Source organism: Cucurbita pepo, chromosome 10, assembly GCF_057944985.1.
Source record: "Cucurbita pepo subsp. pepo isolate OVF chromosome 10, ASM5794498v1, whole genome shotgun sequence".
Taxonomy (NCBI): domain Eukaryota; kingdom Viridiplantae; phylum Streptophyta; class Magnoliopsida; order Cucurbitales; family Cucurbitaceae; genus Cucurbita; species Cucurbita pepo.
In genome coordinates, this window is record NC_141807.1 from 482730 (window position 1) to 503238 (window position 20509).

General features: G+C 35.6%; 2 protein-coding genes and 2 long non-coding RNA genes across 24 annotated transcripts; 2 read left to right on the forward strand and 2 right to left on the reverse strand.

Annotated features, from left to right (window-relative positions):
* Window positions 1-1911: 1911 nt before the first annotated feature.
* LOC111803233 (uncharacterized) lies at window positions 1912-6081 on the reverse strand. 4 transcript variants are annotated; one of them, XR_015422642.1, is made up of 6 exons: window positions 5788-6081; window positions 4760-4939; window positions 4111-4147; window positions 3926-4034; window positions 3355-3472; window positions 1912-2110 (listed from the first exon to the last, which is right to left on the reverse strand). It is a non-coding gene; the product is annotated as an uncharacterized LOC111803233 (long non-coding RNA). The 4 variants fall into 4 exon arrangements; XR_015422641.1 differs by having other exon boundaries at window positions 4760-4979; window positions 5788-6080; XR_002816359.2 differs by lacking the exon at window positions 5788-6081 and having other exon boundaries at window positions 4760-5019.
* Window positions 6082-6505: 424 nt separating this feature from the next.
* Window positions 6506-7215, reverse strand: LOC147790437 (uncharacterized). Its single transcript, XR_015422643.1, has 2 exons — window positions 7081-7215; window positions 6506-6919 (listed from the first exon to the last, which is right to left on the reverse strand). It is a non-coding gene; the product is annotated as an uncharacterized LOC147790437 (long non-coding RNA).
* LOC111803223 (uncharacterized) lies at window positions 7041-14477 on the forward strand. Of its 17 annotated transcripts, none has more exons than XM_087127550.1 (7): window positions 7041-10586; window positions 10781-10950; window positions 11160-11208; window positions 12189-12298; window positions 12823-12906; window positions 13620-13714; window positions 14140-14477. In XM_087127550.1, the coding sequence occupies exon 1, from the start codon at window positions 7276-7278 to the stop codon at window positions 9817-9819; it is 2544 nt and encodes an 847-aa protein (XP_086983676.1). In that variant the 5' UTR covers window positions 7041-7275; the 3' UTR covers window positions 9820-10586; window positions 10781-10950; window positions 11160-11208; window positions 12189-12298; window positions 12823-12906; window positions 13620-13714; window positions 14140-14477. The 17 variants fall into 17 exon arrangements, with proteins under 17 accessions (XP_086983676.1, XP_086983678.1, XP_086983669.1 ...); XM_087127552.1 differs by having other exon boundaries at window positions 10781-10850; XM_087127543.1 differs by having other exon boundaries at window positions 10781-11318; window positions 11620-12298.
* A 2603-nt stretch (window positions 14478-17080) lies between these two features.
* Window positions 17081-20447, forward strand: LOC111803227 (uncharacterized). 2 transcript variants are annotated; one of them, XM_023687545.2, is made up of 7 exons: window positions 17082-17666; window positions 18254-18771; window positions 18857-18924; window positions 19233-19286; window positions 19554-19643; window positions 19755-19931; window positions 20131-20421. In XM_023687545.2, exons 1-7 carry the CDS (start codon window positions 17188-17190, stop codon window positions 20170-20172), a joined length of 1428 nt encoding a protein of 475 aa, XP_023543313.2. In that variant the 5' UTR covers window positions 17082-17187; the 3' UTR covers window positions 20173-20421. The 2 variants fall into 2 exon arrangements, with proteins under 2 accessions (XP_023543314.1, XP_023543313.2); XM_023687546.2 differs by lacking the exon at window positions 19233-19286 and having other exon boundaries at window positions 17081-17666; window positions 20131-20447.
* The last annotated feature ends 62 nt before the right edge of the window (window positions 20448-20509 follow it).

Consider the following 20509-nt stretch of genomic DNA (forward strand, 5'->3'; position numbering starts at 1 on the left):
CAGAGAAAAAGTTCAAAACAATTTGATATTATCCATCCATTGCTTTAACTCTCACACGCACACACACAAAAATCAAAAGCAAAATAACAAAATAACAAAATAAAATAACCAAAAATGATTTTGGGCCCCAAAAACTCGGGTTAGCGTCCATTTTCACTTTAATATGTAGGGTTAGGATTTAAGATGTAACTGTATTTCTTTGGCATTAAAAAAATAAAAAATAAAAAACTAAAGAATCACACTTGGTGGTATGAACCAATGTGGTTGTTGAGCTGGATCCAGATCCATTCATACATACCCACTTCTACATATTAAAGACAAATGGATGCTACCCCGATATCATAAAACAATACTTAATTATATTTATTCTAATGTTTGGGTGTTTTTTCAATTTAGTATTTTAACAATTTTCAATTATATCACTTTTATTGGTGAATGTTGAAATGAGTTCATACCTTATAATTATACAACCTAAGTATTATCATATAGTATAATAAATCAAATTTGTTATTATCAACTAGAAGAATATAATTGAAAATTTTTAGAAGAACTAACCTATAACATATTTCTATCAAACAATCAAAAGCATCTCGAGAAGCCTAATGACTATCCTGTAAACTCAAACCCCAAGGAAGAGGTTGGGGTTGCATTAATAATATTTTCAAACAAAATAATAAATAATAAATCATATTTTCCAAGAGCATTTGAGGGGGGTGAAATTGTGAAGTCCAAAAACATTCTTTATGGAGAATCAAAGTGAAGGGGAGGGTTGGGTGTTGATCACGTGTTGTGTTGGGTCGACATGTCTTTTGGTGTGTGTTAGGGCATGAATTACACGTCCTTGTTGATTTTATTTGACCATTTGCATCTCTTTGAACAATACAGACATGATTTGACTCCTTACCTGCTTTCTTTGACCATACTCTCCACGTTTTTAGACATTTGGGCTCCTTTCTTTTTTCTACTTTTTGTTTTATTAATTCCTTTATGGACCCAGGTTGGAAATGTTCACTTGATTTAACATATACATCCATAGTTCAAACCTTCTTTTCACATTCCCTTGGCAAGTAAAGCACTTGCATAATCACGTTCCTTTATGAACCACTTTCTTGTTTTATTAATTCCTTGATTGACCTGGGTTGGAACTGTTCACTTGATTTAACATATGCATCCATTGTTCAAACCTTCTTTTCACATTCTCAAGCATTTCATTCCAATCTCATTCATTAATTTCTAAAAAATTAATTTTTTTTCTAGTTCTTAGACAGGAATATGTGTCTTAACTGGTTTAAGTTCAGTTCTAATTGAACTCTTAGATTTACTTGTGTTAAACCGACAAAACCTAATTTACTTGCCTTTTCTTTTAGAATTGAAATTCTCTTTATCCCCACTTGTACCATGCCTGTGTTAAAGAATGTGCCTTGTTTGGGATTTCCTGTAGAAAAGGGTGGCTATACAATGGAGAGAGGTGGGAGGAACAAATAACCATCTATTCAAAGAGGTAATGAGGACAAAAATCACTACTAAATCTATCAGATCATTGGCTAAGATTTATGTTCATCAGCACCCTTGGGGAAGGGCGAGGGGGGGGGGTGGTCAGGACAGGATATTATTATGATCTTTGAAAAGATCTTGGATGATCAGTAAATGTACAGGGATCAAAATTCTCTTCAAATGGGGAGATGTTGGATTAAGACTAATCAACCTACATTTATTTTCTTGTGATCTTTGATCTAAGTTTTTTCTACAGTTCCCCTTTTCATGACAATGGGCAGGTCACATTTTCCAAAAAAAAATCTTCATTTATTTAAACAAATTCAAAGACCTTTCTCTCTTCTTTTAACAAACACAATTAAACTACTTATATTGGAATTAACCCATTAATGAAGGTAATAAAAATTTCACCTAAGCTTAGGATGGAAAAGTTATCAAGCACTGAGGAAGTTGAAATTGCCAAGTACTTTGGGAGCAAATGTGTAAAGTTCAGATCGTAGCATGGTATGTAAAAAAACTTACCTTTTCTCTCAAACTTCTTTATCATAGTACAATGCTTCTGGCACATTCTTCTTGTATTTTGTCCTCGTCTCTTCATGTGTTATTGATTACGTTCCTTACAAAATAGATACGAATGTCAAATTTATACAATATTCAACTACAGAAGCAAATAAGAAATTTCCGAAGGGATAAGGAAAAAAGAAACTGAAGATTTAGGCTATAATTCTTCATGATTGGTTCCTTGAGAACTTTTTGCAACATAAATTCAGTAAATCTCTACTAAATGTATGCTTACATGATGTCTTCCAAAAAAAAAAAAAAAAAAAAACTAACTTTTCTACACGCATTGTTATTTGGAAAAAAGGAAAAAAGAAAAACAAAAAAAACAAGAAAGAAACCGTTCCAAGCTTTATTCACATACAGTGTCCTACTTTGCGTATCATAAGTTCCATATTGTCTCTCTATCAAATTTTAACTTTTCCAGCTTTGCTGTGGGAGATTCCAGAATGAACAGAGAAATTGAGGAAGGAGATCGTGGGGTATGTTGAAAGGAATTGCATAAATATGTTTCGTCTTTCCAAATGGGTCCCATGATTCATGTGTTTAATAATTTTCTTCCACTTCGTTCAAAGTTTTCGCGGTTTAGCTTGAACATAGTTTCTTCTCTACTTTTCTGATTGGTATGTTTGGTTTGAACTTTTCAGTGTTTGATGGTGTGAGTACTTTTCCCTTGCACTCGTTGTACCTACTAAATAAAGACTAACCATATTATCTCCATTACTCTTCTGTCTACAATTCCAGCCACCTCCAGCTCAGATAAGGGATTCAAATTCCATATCAACTCTATTCTAATTTTTCCTTCCAACATCAGTAGGACATAAACTCAATGTTGTTAGACTATGAAAAAAAATTGTCGTTACTGGATAGCGCTCAGGTACAATAATGCGATAGAACTAGAGAAATATATTGCAATAATATCTAAAATAGCTAATAGATAAACCAAGTAATTTCAGGAACTTGGGCTATAAAGAATGCCCAAGTCTAGACTAACTTAATCTTGTCTATCTTCCTACTTTCCACTCCCTCTATTCATAACTAAATACCATAGCATCCTTCCTAATTAATTACGATTGTAGCCCTTAATAATATTCCTATCATTATGCTTCATTAAGATGTATCATTCTCTAACAACACGTCCAGCCGTGGAGCGTTGAATGCTTGGTTTACTTTCTTCGCTCATTTGATCTAATAAAAGACCAACACCGAGGTTGTATAGCTAATACCGTTAAGGATAGATTCCGATGAAGTTAATGGTAATCGCGAGTCCCCTTTGAAGGACCTGAATGAAAAAAACATTACCTTATCATAGGTCTATGAGATTCTAAGACAATTATGAGCAAGCTGCACTGGAATTCCTTCCCTGAGTAAGTATGACGATAGGACAAGAATCGGCACTGGACATCTTATCTAGGTAGAGCTAACAGGAAAAAATGGAAAAACGTGGTATAAGAGCCATGTCCTTAATTTAGCCATATCAATAAAATTCTCAAATGTCGAACAAAAAGTTGTGAGCCTCGAAAGTGTGGTCAAGTGTCGAACAAAGGATATACTTTGTTCGAGTGCTCCATAGGCCTCAGGGGTGGCTTTATGGTATACTTTGTTTGAGGGGAAGATTGTTGGTGGGGAGTCCACCTTGGCTAATTAAGGAGATGATCATGAGTTGAATACGTCTCCATTAGTAATGAGACCTTTTGGGGAAGCCAAAAGTAAAAGTCATGAGAGCTTATGCTCAAAGGGAACAATATCATACCATTATGGAGGTTCGTGGTTTTTAACATCTCTATAACTCGAAAGCCATGTGCAGACAATCATAATGGATACTATAATTTAGATTGGTTCCTTCTTTAGGATCAGATTGTAAATGTTATACCTTATAGACCATTGGTTAAGGAACTCATTATCCACGTGGCGATCAAATACATGACCCATTCCAATTAGCATGACTTGCTTTGGACATATCCTTTTACTGCTTCAAGAGCCTGTCAAAAGACATAGAACGTCATTAAAGTAATTACGAGATACTAAAAACTAAACTCATAAAGATGCCTACAAAACCTGCAAAAGGCAGAAAATGGACACTGCAGGATTCAGTCTGCAATGAGAAGGTGAAACGCAGAAGCTAAGCAAAACTATCTCCAAAATTATAATAACAAGGCAGAAAACTGGTACAAGGAGAATTTCATTTCCATCAGCCAATAAAATGTTTCTTCAATGAACGCTTCTTTTAGTAATGTTGAAGATTAATCTAAGAATCTTCCGATGACCGTCGCAAATTAAGACAGGAAAAGAGTACTTAAGAAGATCAGGAGAAGCAAGACAGATTTTAGAGTGTTCTGGCTCCAGAACGCGAGAACCTACATCCACTTGACCAAGGAACCAATTCACTAAAAGATTTCACAGCACGTATATCATCAATGTAAGGTTCAAACACGTTAAAAGTGCAGATGCGAAATCAAGACAAACAAAAATTGCTTCTGAAAGCCATAAAGGACGGCAGAAAGAAAAAAAAGCGTCCTGATCATAATTATATATGCGTTGTGTTTAGAAAATTTTCAACAAATTATATATCAATTACGTAAAAATATAAAAAGCAAGTGATTACGACTCACGGAAACCACTCGAGTAACCTAATGGCGTGTAAACCATCTTAGAACTTGCTCCCTAGACGTCTTCCCTACATCGATAAATATGTACTTGGGCTCACCATTGCTTTGGCTAATCAACGAGCAGTGATGTGTTGTATTAAACTTGGTTTAGCATCTACGCCGTAGCCACTCATGTATAACGGACGAAACGAGGACAATAAATTGCAAGCAACTGCGCCGGTGAGCATACACCTCCGTCCAGTTACAACTTAAATTCCGCAGTAGTAAAGAAACTTCAGCTAATGAATCAGAAAACCACAGTTTCAAGTGAAATAGAACCTGCACTTTCGTCATTTGTGCTATCGTGAAGTTAAATCTGTTGGATGATGGAAGTCCCACATCGACTAATTTAGGGAATGATCATGGGTTTATAAGTGAGGAATACTAACTCCATTGGAATGAGGCCTTTTGGGAAGCCCAAAGTAAAGCCATGAGAGCTTATGCTCAAAGTGGACAATATCATACCATTGTGGAGAGTCGTGTTCGTCTAACATGGTATCAGAGCCATGCCCTAAAACTTAGTCGTGCCAATAAATTGGTAAATCCTCAAATCCTCAAATATCGAACAAAGAACTCCTAAAGAAAAGGAGTCAAGCCCCTCCTCGAAGGCAGTCAAAAATGACTAAGACTCCAAAGGAGTCGAGCCTCGATTAAGGGGAGGCGCACTTTGTTCGAGGGGAGGTGTTGGATGATGGAAGTCCCACATCGACTAATTTAGGGAATGATCATGGGTTTATAAGTGAGGAATACTAACTCCATTGGAATGAGGCCTTTTGGGAAGCCCAAAGTAAAGCCATGAGAGCTTATGCTCAAAGTGGACAATATCATACCATGAGAGCTTATGCTCAAAGTGGACAATATCATACCATTGTGGAGAGTCGTGTTCGTCTAACAAAATCTACTGCATCAGACCATTGTTCTGAAAAAAAAAAAAAAAAAAAAAAAGGACAAACGATGCAGCGTAATCTAGATGCAACAAAGTCTCAATCCATACTCCAGAGAGATGACCACAAATCTAGACGCGGAAACACCTATTCCTCAAAACAGCCTCAAAGTAGAGTTAGTAATGACAATCTGATGAAATCACCTGTAGTTTGGGTCGAGCTCGGAGGGAATCTCATCGGTGCCTCGGATCAGACACAGCAGGGGAACCATGAGACTGTGCCCAAGAACATAAGCGCCGATCCAGTACCATTTCCGAATATCCACAGTTTCCCGTGAGAATCTGCGCCACTAATATGGATGCTTTTTTGAGTCCCGCCAATTTCAACGGTCTCAAACATAACTCAGATTATTTTTTATTTATTTATTTTTTATAATCAATTTTCATGTTTATTCTATTTGCTCGTTGATTTTTTTTTTTTTTTTAATTTTCATAATTATTCCGTTTTAGCCAAATTTTAGCCAAATTTTAGCCAATTAAGGTTGAAAATAATATAATAAGACCAAGTCGATCATCACATATATATATATATATATATATATATATATATTTTTTTTTTTTCTTTTTTCACTATTTATCTCTAAATTATTTTTTAATCTCGTAGAGATCTTCTTTTATGCAGGAATACTCGTACAATTTTTACATTGTTAGAACACAAAAGACGAGTTAGACACGAGGATTAAATTACCTGATCGATATGTCACAAAAGGCCATGGTGCTACCGGAACAAGTGCATGAGAAATGTAACCTCAACATTCCGTACATGTACGCTGTGACGCAATATCTACCACTCAAAAGTGTGCATAGATATGAAAATATATTACTCAACCAAAAAATACAGATTTAAGAATTAGAAAAAGAATTGGGATCATGTTCAATCTTCATTGATATTCACAACTTTTAAATAGGATACAAGATACTAAATAATATCTACCAGTAAAATATAAACATACTAAATCTACTACTATTCAAATTCAACTGATTACGAATATTTAAGATATATTTCCTAACTAATATATTCTTTACGAATATCATATATTCCATAACTAATTCAAACTAAAATAAGTTGCACTAAATTCTGACACGCTGTTTCATCATCTCTATCTACATTGAACATCATCTCCATTTATTTCAGGATCATCGTCTTCATTGGCTAAGCTAGGTATGTATGCTTACCAATCTTGTCTCGAGCGCGCGGGAGATTGTCTTGTCGTACTCTGTACTGGTGTTAATTGAATTAACAGATACCACCGACCAACAAGTTTGTGCTCCAAATCTAATTGATAAAATATTTTACGTTTTATGAGATGGATGGGGAGAGAATAAATAAAACCTTTATTTAAAAAAAAAATGACAAATTTCAGAAATGGATATATATATTTTTTATTTTTTTAAAAGTCCATTGTTTGGAATTTCCCAAACTTGCTTAGTGCTAACCATTTAGAACGGAATAGTTGCTTGCTATTGCGGCGGGGAAACCCTGTTTCGCCGCGAAGCCGAAGAACGTCGACGGGGCGGCTAAAGGACTGACTATTTTCCATCTTCGAAGCGGCAGAAAAGAGCGTCTGCAGGACGAATTCGGTAGTCGCTAGTTCATCAATTTCTTCACTGATTTTCCTGCATTGTAATGATATGTTATTCATTTTCAATTACTACTATAGAATAGGAAGAAGGCAAATCAGAGTCCATGAACTGAATTATCTAAATAAGTTTCAGAAAGGGGGTGCCAATTTTGCTTTTGTTGTGAATGGAGTTGTCTATAAATGCTTCGACCGTTTTACTTTACAGCCTATCGCATGTAGTGAAGTTGGCGCATTTTTCTCGTCTTCCTCTTGGAGAGATTCGAGTTTCGGCTGTAGTTCAAGAACTTACTGCAGTGATACTCATGGTAGAAATAATGGGTTGGATGATGCAAATGACGAATTACAGAAAACTGATTTGGAGGATTCCGGAGATTCGAGTTTCTTCGGAAATCCTAATGAGGATTATGAAAAGGATCGGCACTTTCAGTTCGGTGATGATATAGATGCTGAAGAATCTAATGACGAAGAAGATGAAGGTGGGGATGTTGATGATGCCGCTGATATTTTGTGGCCTAATTTGTCAAATAAAAATCATGGACAAGGAAATGATTTCAAAAGAGTTGAAATCGATGAGGATGTATTTCGATCTCCCTCAGTGAGCGATACTTGTAAACTGATCCAGCTAAGTTTCTCTTGGAATCGGAAGTTTGAAGGGGAATTGAGGCATTTAGTTAGAAGCCTAACTCCCGTGCAGGTATGTGCTGTTTTGCTCTCTCTGGAAGATGAAAGACTTTCTTTGCGCTTCTTCTATTGGGCAGATAGATTGTGGCGGTATAGACATGATTCATCTGTGTACTTAGTGATGCTTGAGATACTGAGTAGGACCAAATTATGTCAAGGTGCTAAACGGGTTCTTCGACTTATGACTCGTAGAGGAATTCAGCTTTGGCCTGAAGCTTTTGGTTTTGTAATGGTGTCATATAGTCGGGCAGGAAGATTGAGGGATGCAATGAAGGTCTTGACCTTGATGCAGAGGGCAGGTGTAGAACCTAATCTGTCTATTTGTAATACTGCAATCCATATTTTGGTGGTGGGCAATGAGTTAAAGAAGGCATTGAGGTTTGCAGAACGTATGGTTCTTATTGGCATTGCTCCAAATGTCGTGACTTATAATTGTTTGATCAAGGGCTATTGTAACACGTATCAGGTTGACCAAGCCATGGAAATGATTGATCAAATGCCATCTAAGGGATGTTCCCCAGATAAAGTTAGTTACTATACTGTCATGGGATGTCTCTGTAGAGACAAAAGGGTGAATGAAATTAGAGAATTGATGAAGAAAATGCAGACGGACAGTAACTTATTACCAGATCATGTTACTTACAATTCTCTAATCCATATGCTTTCCAAGCATGGCCACGGTGATGAGGCTCTAGAGATTCTTAGAGAAGCAGAAGCATTGCGATTTAAGGTTGACAAGGTTGAGTATAGTGCAATAGTTCATGCATATTGCAGGGAAGGAAAGATTAATAAGGCAAAAGAGCTTGTTGGTGAAATGTTCTCCAACGGCTGTGCTCCAGATGTTGTAACATACACCTCTGTCCTTGATGGGTTTTGTCGCATAGGGAAACTTGATCAAGCAAAAAAGATGATGCAACAGATGTATAAGCATAACTGCAAACCTAATGCTGTAACATATACAACATTGCTAAATGGTCTTTGCCGCAATGGTAGATCCTTAGAAGCTAGAAAGATGATGAATATGAGTGAGGAAGAGTGGTGGACACCTAATGCAATTACTTATAGTGTTGTAGTTCATGGGTTACGTCGGGAAGGGAAATTGAATGAAGCGTGCGATTTAGTCAGGGAGATGATTGGAAAAGGTTTCTTTCCAAATCCAGTTGAAATTAACTTATTGGTGCAATCTCTTTGTCGGGATGGGAAACCACATGAAGCTAATCAGTTACTGAAGGAGTGCATGAACAAGGGTTGTGCTGTTAATGTAGTCAATTTCACCACTGTCATTCATGGATACTGTCAGAAAGATGATTTGGAAGCAGCACTGTCATTGTTAGATGATATGTACCTTTGCAACAAGCACCCTGATACCGTGACATACACAACTTTAATTGATGCACTGGGCAAGACTGGCCGTATAGAAGAAGCCACAGAATTTACAATGAAGATGCTGAGGCAAGGGTTGGTTCCTTCTCCTGTTACATACAGATCTGTCATCCACCAGTATTGTCGAAAAGGCCGGGTGGAAGATTTGTTGAAGTTATTGACGAAGATGCTTGCAAAAAGCAGATTTCAAACAGCATATAATTTAGTAATTGAGAAACTATGTAAATTTGGATACCTTGAGGAGGCCAACAGCCTTTTAGGTGAGGTTTTGAGAACAGCTTCAAGAACTGATGCTAAAACTTGTCATGTGCTTATGGAGAGTTATTTAAGTGCTGGAATTCCTATGTCAGCATATAAAGTTGCTTGTCGAATGTTCAATAGAAACCTACTTCCTGATTTAAAGTTATGTGAGAAGGTTAGCAAGAGACTTCTCATAGAAGGAAATTTGGAGGAGGCCGATAGGCTTATATTAAGGTTTGTTGAGCGTGGTTGTGTTTCATCTCAAAATCAAAAGCATTTTCAGGACTGAGATTTCTATTACTCTATTATGGTTGACTTCACATGAACACAATCTTTCTATATTGTGAGCTGCATAAATCTGCTTCCAGGGTTCAGATTCATTTGCTTTGTTGTGGGTTTTTTCTGATAAGTTTTGCATTGTGTTAGCCCAGGTGAATATTCAGAATAGTTGGATGCATCATGTATTTCTCTTGTAATCTTGTGAGGATGTCAGCTTTTATAATCACCGTGGTTGCTCCCAGAGGCTAGTTGCCCACGCATATTCTTTAGTTTATTCAAATCTTTATAGCTATTCCTTAGGACATTAATATCCTATGGGTTTTTACCAAGCCCTAATTACTGCAGAGCTAGGTAATAGTCCTCTGGAATTTATTTAGAGTATATCCGATCCAGTTTATCCTAATACACGCATGACTTAACAACGAATGAAGGTAGAAAGAATGTAAGGAAGATACCTGCTGCTTTAAGGATTTCAATATCAAGTCAGTGTAATAGCAGGCATACTTGCATAAAGTTGGCAGAATAATAAATAATGCAGCCTGCTCAGATATTTCTTGATAGGGTTTGAGTCAGAATGTACTCGGTTAAATTATTTGTTTCTTTTGTTTTACGATAAATTTTGCCACAATTTTGCCGTTTGAATCTTGTGCTGTTTCTCTTTTGTTGCGTCTGCAACAGGCTGGAAAGAAGATCTTCGCTGTTCCATTTTCTTTTGGCCCTTCTCTGGGTCCTTGTGACCCACTGCCCACGTCTTGCCCACATCTCCTGAATAAAGTGGTTGGTCCAATAGGATCAAGTTTGTCTTTTGATACAATTGCTTGTGATAATTCCAATGTAAAAGGGAAAAGAAAATCATTAATGCTATAACTACCTGTTGTTGTGACGTCGACTGCTATAAGTACGGGTTTAAGCTTAAACATTAACTGCTGTGGGACTTCTTTTTAATGACTTTTTTCTTCTCTAAATGCTAGGTTGGGTACTAGAGTGCTCTTTTGAAAGATCCCTAATGTTGGTTGGGGGCCATGAGATCATTGGTGACGGGTGAGGAGTTTTCCTTTTCTAATGTAATCAGACAGTATGTCCACTAGGCCGCTATTTTGGTTCATAGAAAGGCAGCCAGGTGCTTCACAAATATTTAAAGGTGTGGAGATGGAGGACAAAGTTGTAAAAAAGTGATTGAATATAACTCTGGAGATACTTTCTGTCTCTTCCTCTAATCACCAAATTTAATGGTTTAAACCCTTTAGTTAAGGCACTAAACTGCATTACAACAGAAAATGCTTCAGTTCATTTACTCATCGTGGACATCTTGGTTAAAACAGAAAGACCTACTAATGGTTTCTTTTGCAGGTGAGAAACTGGAAATGATCTCAGTCCAGAAGAGCATGTAGGAATATTGGTTGTTACCCTTTCTGCGCTTGTCTCCCATGTCATTGTTATACCTCTATGCAAACAAAATAACATTATCCCAGTCATAAAATTCTCATCTATCATGTTCACAAGTTAACGGTAAGTGCATATGAATTGTCAGTAAGTCCCGTCAGTTTCTTCTTCAGCAACGGATTTTTAGTTTCTAATTCTACAAGGTGAATTTTTATTTTCCTGGTGGGTATGCCATGGAGGGCTTAATACGGTTGTTGGCTACAAAAGCGTTGTCAGCATATGGCTCTTGCCTTGTTGGTATCTGTTCGGTGGAAAATCAAAGTATCTCAAGACCATTTACTGTTCTTGTGCTTATTCAGGAAGAAGTTATTTAGAATACACCTCCTATGCTTCAATCTTTGCTTACGTTTTATTCTTTTCGCCCAAGGATAATATGATGCAATTATTGAGGGGACAAGGAAAAGCTAAGATCATTCGAGTTTATGTGATTGAATCAATTTCTTGGATTCTTTGCTTGGAGAGAAACCGTCAAAATTTACATTGACGGGGAAGAACTTGGAAAGTTATGTCCCTAATCAAATGCATATGATTTGATGATTTATTATGTTCAATATTACACTATTATTATTAGTAATTAATTTCCATGGGAGTTCATTCTGTAAGCTCCTGATGTGGAAGTGTAGTTTTTTTCACTTAGCCTTTGAATACCTCAATGAAAAGGAGGAAAAGAAAAAAGAGATTGGCTATTATGGAGAATATCACAACTTGTACCAATGATAACTTGTGCTGATTTGTGTTCTGGAATTTAGCTTTGCATTAGTATACCTTTTGATTGGTCTTCATAGAAGTTGACCAGAGTTTGATCTTAGACTACCATCACGTCATCATCATTTTTTTTTTAAAAGAAAAGATTGTTATTTATGTATTTTATTATGCTTAGAGTCTACTCTTGAAAGGCATATGATACTGAATTAAGCTCGTTTTTCTTTATATCAGGTGTAACAGAAATAACGCCCTACTCTCCTGGTGATTCCACTCTCCAGCAAACAAGACAGACTTCTTACTTCAAAAAGCATAGGGAGCAGCATGAGTCATCAAAGATAATGGTATGGCTGTCATTATTGCTTATTCTCTACAATGTTTCTGAAACACCCTTTGCAATCATATCAGCCAAATCTTTACAATCCTGAAACATCTTTAGAGTGTACTGTACTTTTTTTTCTTTCCTTATGGCAGATTCTCATTCTCATGAAATGAACAATATCCTCTCACTTCCTTTCATTCGGATGTCTGAATATAAAATTGATATGAATTCGGTTGCCTTCGAACTGAGCTGAGATCAACAGAATTCTTTTTATGGTTTCCTTGAATGCATTATCAATATGGCAGTAGATAAGATTGGAAGTCTAGAGTGATTTCTTTGGCAGAGGTTCCAAAAGTCCACGTTCCTCTTGTGGAAGATAAATTGCAAGTCTATGAATGATAGTCTATAATTACTAGGTTTGGGATTGTCTATTGGTTGAGGCACAACTGACAATGACTTTATTGACTCTGTTTTGTTATTTCTGCTACATATTCTATTCCCTTTTGAAAAAGCTGAGCCTTGTGACAAATATTTGCAAATTGGTAGGCCAGGTGTCTCTATTTTTCTTGTATTATGAGGAATTGAAGTGCTGCAACAACTGGACTGGAAGGGCAAGTTCTGGCATTCAAGGTATCAAAATTATAGTCAAATCCAATGTCAAAAAAAAAAAAAAAAAAAAAAAAAAGAAGAAGAAGAAGATAAATGAATCAAGTCAAGTCCAACTGTCAAAAATAAAAGTCTTCCGTGTTTTTCCCCTTCTTTTTCTCCAATCAAAGTCTAATCAAGTCATTCTCTTCAGTCCTAGTAATTCCTAGCTAATCAGGAGCTTGAATCTACTGTTTTTTTTATCCCTCTCTCTCTAAACTTAAGCATTCCCTTTTTTCTCTCCTCTTTTCTAGTTTTTATCATACAGAAAGCAAGATATGTTTCAATGTTATACGCTTGATTTGGCTTAAAACACCTTGTGTTTCTCCCACATGCTGTTGGCTGTAGACTGAAAACTTGGCCATTTTTACACCCCAAAATCTGATTATGGAAGGAAAATGAGAAAAAATAAAAGGAGAGATTTTGTTAAAAGCAGTTGATTCTATTTGCTCCCTTCAGAAGAATGAGGATCATCCAAATAGCCCATAAAGATTTGTTATCTTTTGCTACATGATTACCATTTGGATTGGTAAGTATTTTATTAACAGATGTTCCCTATTCCCACTGCATTTTCTAGACCCATCACAGAGATCGAGACCCTGTTTAGTCGCTAGTTGAGCTAAAGTAGTACTTTGTTTATTGCATTATCTCTATCTTTTTATTAACCATGTGCTCCTCTTTTCTTGTTTGCAACGCAGCCACACACATACATATATCATATGTCCCAACGTTAACTTTTTCAACAGCAAAACCTTTTCTCAAGCTGTGAACATGAGAGCCACAAAATCCAAAGGTCAGGCCTTTTCTAAACTCCATATGGTACTTGTAATAATACCTAGATGCTTCTTTTAGAAATAATGTTTAAAAACTATCCTCCATTTTTAAATATAGAGAATCTCTTTTGACAGTGACAACTTAGCCTTGCTATTTCTCAAATTTTGTCTCTAAGTTTTTGCAGTCCTTGTAACCGAGAAAGGTTAAAGTAAGGATAACGTGTAACTTTATGAGGTGTTCTGGTAGTATAGGAGCATTTGTAACGGATGGAAAATATGAAAAATATACCGACATAGCTAACATGACGTTTTAAAAAAAGAAAAAAGAACGTGTTAAAGTGGGTTATGAACAATACGAATGAACAATGATGCTAGAGAATTCATGAAATAGTGTTGAAAGATATTTTTGTGATTTAAAATCTTCGCGATATTATTTATTTTGTAGGTATCAGTAATGCATAGATTGAAAGAGGAATGATTATATGATTTGTTGTAAAGTTTGTAAAGAAAGGGAGAGTTTTGAGGCAAATGAATGTATAAAAGCACGCAATGTCTGCTATGAAGGTATCATGATGCACTCTTGGTCTCGCCTCCCACTTTTAACATCTTCTCACTTCCACCCAATTCTCTATTCCAACCAATCCCCTTCCTTAATAGCTGCAATCATTTTGATCACTATCAATCCATATTTCTACTGATGTGATCCATATTACTTAAATGAACAACTCTCGGTTTGGAAACAAAGTTCTTAAGTTTACTATAAATATGAAAATGTTAAAAACATGGTTATTGTCGGGAGAGTCGCATCAAAGACATTTTTATACGAGAACAATTTGGTTCTTCATTTTTAATATTAGGATCAGTCAGCATGTTTAAGAAGGATAAAAGTATTTGTGATATTATCTCCTTGGATTAGAAATATAATAGACAAAATTGATGGGATGAAGATAAGGAGTGATTTCATTGTTATAAACAAACCATCGGTAATGATAGGTTACATTTACAATTTCTTTGATAGTTTTCAAACCTCGTAATCATGCATAAATTGAATGGATGGATGAATGGTATCTAATATTTATACTCGTTACAATAAAAGTGTCGAAAGAATTTGTAGTGACAAATTAGGGATTTTTTCATCTATAATATCTACCAAATTAAGTATAATTAAACTAGTTAAGATATATTCTCGAATAAAAATGAGTAAGATGCTTGAATTCTTACCCCACATATGCGAGATAGTATGTGCATCCTCCTTAAGATCGAATTATGAAATGATGATCGAATTATGAAATGATAATATTGTCGATTAAAAAAATGGGAGTATATGAGAGAAAATGATTTGTGTTTATCTTAGTTAAAGTATAAGTGTAGTAAATAAACAATCGCACATGGTGTCACGTTTTCATAAAATCCTATCGTCTTTCTTCTTCTTCATATAAGAAAATTGAAAAAATGTTGATGTTGATGTCAAGATCTCAAATTCATAAAAATGGTATTAATATTTATAAAAAAAATAATAATAATAATTAGAACAAAAATTTATTTAACTCAATAAATAAATAATTGACACTTCATTAATGCATTTGAATGTGACATTTATTGTTATATATATTAATACGAGAGATATAATAATCTTGTGGTTCAAAATAAAGCCATCTTAATGATAACTCATTCCCATCCACGTGGAATGATTTTGAATTATAAAATAAAGAATTTATAATGTGATATGTTGAATATATACTCTGACATAGGAAAAAAAGACTTTCGATCAGAATTTGTTCTACACATCATCGTTATTTTCATATATATATATATATAAAAGAAAGCATCGTCTTAACCGTTAAACTATGTTTATGTTGGTGTGACTATCAGATACATAATAAAATAAAGTTAAAAAAAAAAACTTACAAAATGTTTTTTGATCGACTATGTACCCAACATGATCATAATATCAATATGAAACTTGACCAAAAAGTCAGAGATTCGAATCTTCGGTTCAACGTGTTAGGTTGTCTACAAGCACTTGGCTGCCCACTTTTTGTAGTGTTGTTTTGTTTCTTTCATTTGTTTCCTTCTTCATTTGCACCGTTCTTCCATTCTTGTGGCCCAATTTCTTCCTCTCTTGGAACTTTATCAACCTCACAATATTGAAAGGAGAGAATAAATGGGCTTTTAATTTAATAAATTTATTTAAAATATCTTATTTAAATCAACGATTTTCGTATTTTTTTTAACGTGGTTCTTGTTCAAACTCGATAAGCGGCAAATTAGGGGAGGTAGAAGGTATTATCATTTGGCATAGTCAAGTGAGACATCATCAACACCTTCATTTCTTGATATTGTAGTGTCGTTGTCGTAATTGTTATTGTTGTTGTCATTGTCGTTTATTATCCGTTAGGGTTATTGTCATTGTCATTTTGGCATCATCCTTAATGACCAAAATGACTGTAAACAGCTGAAATCATTTCAAAATCAACAAAAAGTACTATGAACAGGGAAAAAAAAAAAAGTAACAAATTGTAAGATCCCAGTTCAGTAGGAGAGGGGAACGAAACATTTAAAAAACTTGAGGGAAAATCTGAAAGGAAAAATTTAAAAAGGACAATAACTACTGGCAATGGCTTGGGCTGCTACAAATGATATCAATATACATTGTTTATAAGGATGTAAAACCTGAGGGGAAGTCAGAAATGGAAGCAGCCACTCTGAATTTAAAAAAAAAACAAAATTTTATAAATAGAAATATTATTCAAAATTTTACAACAGAATATAAAATAAACACGAGTGATTTAACGAGTAGGAGAGATGGGTATGAAATGGATAAGGTTAAAGGTTGCATTTTTATGTGTTGTATTAATGTATTGCCCCACAAACATAAAGATATTTGTAAATTAAATGAGGATTGAGATAGGAAACATGATAGAATATGTTTCCTCAATAGTTAAATATATTTTTGTATAATTTTAATTTTTTTTAATTGACTCATTTTTTATCTTCCTAAAAAAAAAAAGTTTGAAAAAATATAGATTTATTAGATATTTTTTAAAATTGAATTTGATAAATATAATAAATACTTTTTAAATTTTATATATAAAATTAATGTTTATAAATATAATAAATATTTTTTAAATTTTAGAAACCTATTAAATGCGGACATAAAAGTTTTGGAACTATAATTTATTGGCATGATAAATGAAATGAATAAATGAATTGACATTATAATATAGTTATTTATTGAACCAATATAATTTTATATTTATTTATTTGTTTAATAAAAAAAAAAAAGAATATAATTCCTTAAATTAACTAATTATAAGAACTGAATGTTGTATAAAGAGGTGGAAATGATCACTTTTTGAAAAGCTTTTTTTTTTTTTTTTAAATTTGTTTATTTTTTTTTTTTTCTTTTTCCCATCTCTCCTCAGTATATAAACTTCGCACACTTTGTTGGCACAGTGTATCCCGGCAACTAAGCCTCCTTATCGACGGTGAAATGGACGAGTCTTGGAGAATGAGGATGGGGGTGCCGGACCTCCCTCGGCGGCGATCGGCTGAGGGACCGTCGATTCGGTCCTTCTCCAAAGGTGCCGGACCTAAGAATCACGAAGACTTCTCCGACGTCTTTGGCGGTCCGCCGCGGAGTGTCCTATCGCGGCAATTCTCCGGGGAAGTTAGAAACAAGCAGTTCGACTTCTTCTACGAAGAAATGTTCCGACCTCCGGAATGTTTCACTTCGGCAAAGAATGCCGGTCGGAACTTGCCGGTTTTCAGGATTCCGGCGGGAGGCGAGGGGTTTTACAATGATATATTTGGATCCGATCAAGAGCGGCGATCGAGAGACAGGTCGAGGCAGAACTCGAAGGGGAAGTCAAAATCAAACTCGTCGTCGGTGTTGAGCTCCGAGGAGGCGAGCCCTTTCCGGCATGTAATCGGTGACGACGTCGTGTTATCCTCCTTCGCTGCGAAGCTCAGGTATGCAGCGTCTAGCGACTCGGTATCGGTTTTCCTACCTAACTTCAATTAATTTGACGATTTTACCCCTATCAGTATTGGTTTGGTTTTAGCGGGTTTATGGGGTAGTGGACAAATATAAGTTTAAGGGTTCGTCGTCTTCTTGTGTTTCAAAGCTCCTCCGAAACTGATTGCTATTTTGTCTGGAGGCTGGAGATTTACACTTGATTTCTGAAAAGGTGCATATTATTTACATTTGATTGTGGTTCAGAATATATGATCGGTTCTTTATCCTGCTGAAACTCAGGCCAATTTTCAGCATGTAGTGGGAGATTTTTGTTATCTGGGTTAGATATTGATGTTCCACTTCTCTGCAAAATATTTATACATACAAGCAACGAGACGAACAACAAAATCAACCTTGGGAAGATGGTGTTTTTGTTTTATTATTACCCTTTTGTTGTGATCTCTATCTTAAGTTGAAATTTCGAACCAATTTCAGTCTTTAGTTTATTAGCTTTGCAACATTATCTGAATGTTTTTGTTATGAGTTTCATAAAATCAAGCTACTATTGATTTCTAGCTATCATTGTTTTTGGTTGCATCAGGCCTATCCATATCCCAACAAAATGGAGCTCATCAAAGATGAAGCCTGAGGAGCATCAAAAGAAACAAGGGATGTCGTTCTTTTCATTCAACCGTTCTGCCTCCATGGAAAACCAGTACGTTGATAATGAGGTCAAGGAACCTTTCAGGAGCTCCTATTGTGGGTTCCCTCAGCCGATGTCATCTCCAGAAACTATTAGCCTTGAACCAACTTCATACAGGAGCATGAAAGTATCAATGGATGATTTAGAACCTAATTCCCCGTCATCTTTAATGTCTTCATTGTGCCAGGAGTCAGAAGCCAAACCTGATGTTCAAGTAAATGTGTTATCAGAAGAAGAGGACGAAGTAATGAGCTCTTATGTCATTGAGATTGGTTCTGATAATAGAGAGGGGACAAACGAAGCAGTTGCACTTGACGAAGTGATTGCTTGGGCAAAAGAAAAGTTTAATACACAGACTTCTGAGACCGATTTGAGCACAAGACTGAATGATAGTGAACAATTTGTTGAAACAGAAGGTACGTTAGCCATTTCTTTGTTTGACTAACAATCGTTCTTTATCGGAGATCATCGCTTAATTTTTTCTTCGGTAATATCTTGCAGGACGATCTGCTTCATGTGAATTTTCTGGTGAACAGTTGGGGGTTCATGATATAACACGATCTTCAGAGGTAAGCCATTGTTTTCTCAAAATTTTACCGTTCTAATGCCAATAGGAAATCATTTGTCGAGATCATCTAGAGAGAGGTTTGGGTGCTGGATTTCCTTTCCGTAAATCTCAAAGATTAACAATTCTTTCTAGACTAGATTCTCCAACAATCATTGTACCAATTTAAATGACTTCCGGTTTTCACTATTTTTGTATTTTCAATGAGTGAATCCCTACCCTACAAAATGAAGGGCAATTTTTGTTTCATTTGCTAATAAGGTTACTATTTCAACTTTTTGACATTTCCTGTATATTATATCTTCTTTAAAGGTAGAAGAGAGAATTTGGTCAGCTGAAGAGGAAAAGGCAGAGTCTGAAAAAGATGTAAGCTCCTGATATAAATGAAACTAAAATGAATTTGTGCTTAGGGTATGAAAAGGTTCATAGCCTTGAAATAATTCAATTCCAAGACGAAAGAAGCCAGAATCAGTTTTCTTTATGGGTTGAACTTTAACTAGAAGTTGTTCTGTTCCTTTTATGATTTCAAATTATCTACATCCCTTGGTTTGCATTACTGCTTACAGTTTCTTTGCACAGTCCCTTTGCTAAGGGAGAAGATTTTGATAAGTAATTATGCTGTGAAAATTTCAGATGGAAATGGAAGATATAGATGAAGATATAAAGTTATGGTCATCCGGCAAGGAAACCAACATCCGGCTGCTACTTTCAACACTCCATCATGTAAGAAATATTCAAGTGAAATCATGCCCCCCACCCCCCCAATATTCTTGAGCCCTGCAACGACATAAAGTTGGCAAGTTGACAGTATACTTTTTCTTACAAATGATTCAGATTCTATGGCCCAGGAGTGGCTGGCATGTAACTCCACTTACAAGCCTTATGGAGGGTTCACAGGTGAAGAAAGCTTATCAGAAGGCAAGACTATGCCTCCATCCAGACAAGCTGCAGCAGAGAGGAGCAACAAACATGCAAAAATATGTCGCTGAAAAGGCTTTCACTGTCCTCCAGGTAACTCTTTCTCCGTAATCACTGAACCACCTATATCAATTTAGGAAACCAGCATGAATCAAGTTTCAAACTAAATTAGTTTTGCAAGAAGTAATAATAATAAAGAAGCTAGGTCGTTATGTTTTTCTTCAAAACATTGCAACAAAAGTTTGCGATGGGTTAATTATGCAGTCGAACTTATTTTTTGTCACAATCATAGGAAGCATGGACAGCCTTCATTTCCCAAGATGCATTCTTTTGACAAATGCACAACAAGGGAACCTTCGAAACTTGGTTTACTGCAAGTTATAACTACGACAAAATCCGTAGCTGAAATGCCCATGTTTGGCTCGATGGATTAAAGTCGTTTTGCTTGCAAGATTCGTACACGTTCTTTTGGATGATTAAAGAATATGAGATGAGAATATCGTGGACAATCGCCTCTTGGTGTACTATCTGTATCTGTATGTATGTAAATTTTGAAGGTGAAATATAATTTGTTCTTTATTTAGTTCTCTTCAACTGGAGAGAAATTAATGAATGTTGCAGTACAGGAAACAGAGCCAATATAGCAACCTTTTTGGTCCCTTTAGAAGAAA

Bases quoted from the DNA above. Each gene is read 5' to 3' on its own strand.
- LOC111803223 (XM_087127539.1), top strand. From the start codon at position 7,276: ATGTTATTCATTTTCAATTACTACTATAGAATAGGAAGAAGGCAAATC.
- LOC111803227 (XM_023687545.2), top strand. From the start codon at position 17,188: ATGGACGAGTCTTGGAGAATGAGGATGGGGGTGCCGGACCTCCCTCGG. The intron at 17,667-18,253 runs GTATGCAGCGTC...TGGTTGCATCAG, and splicing joins TCCTTCGCTGCGAAGCTCAG to GCCTATCCATATCCCAACAA. The intron at 18,772-18,856 runs GTACGTTAGCCA...AATATCTTGCAG, and splicing joins ACAATTTGTTGAAACAGAAG to GACGATCTGCTTCATGTGAA.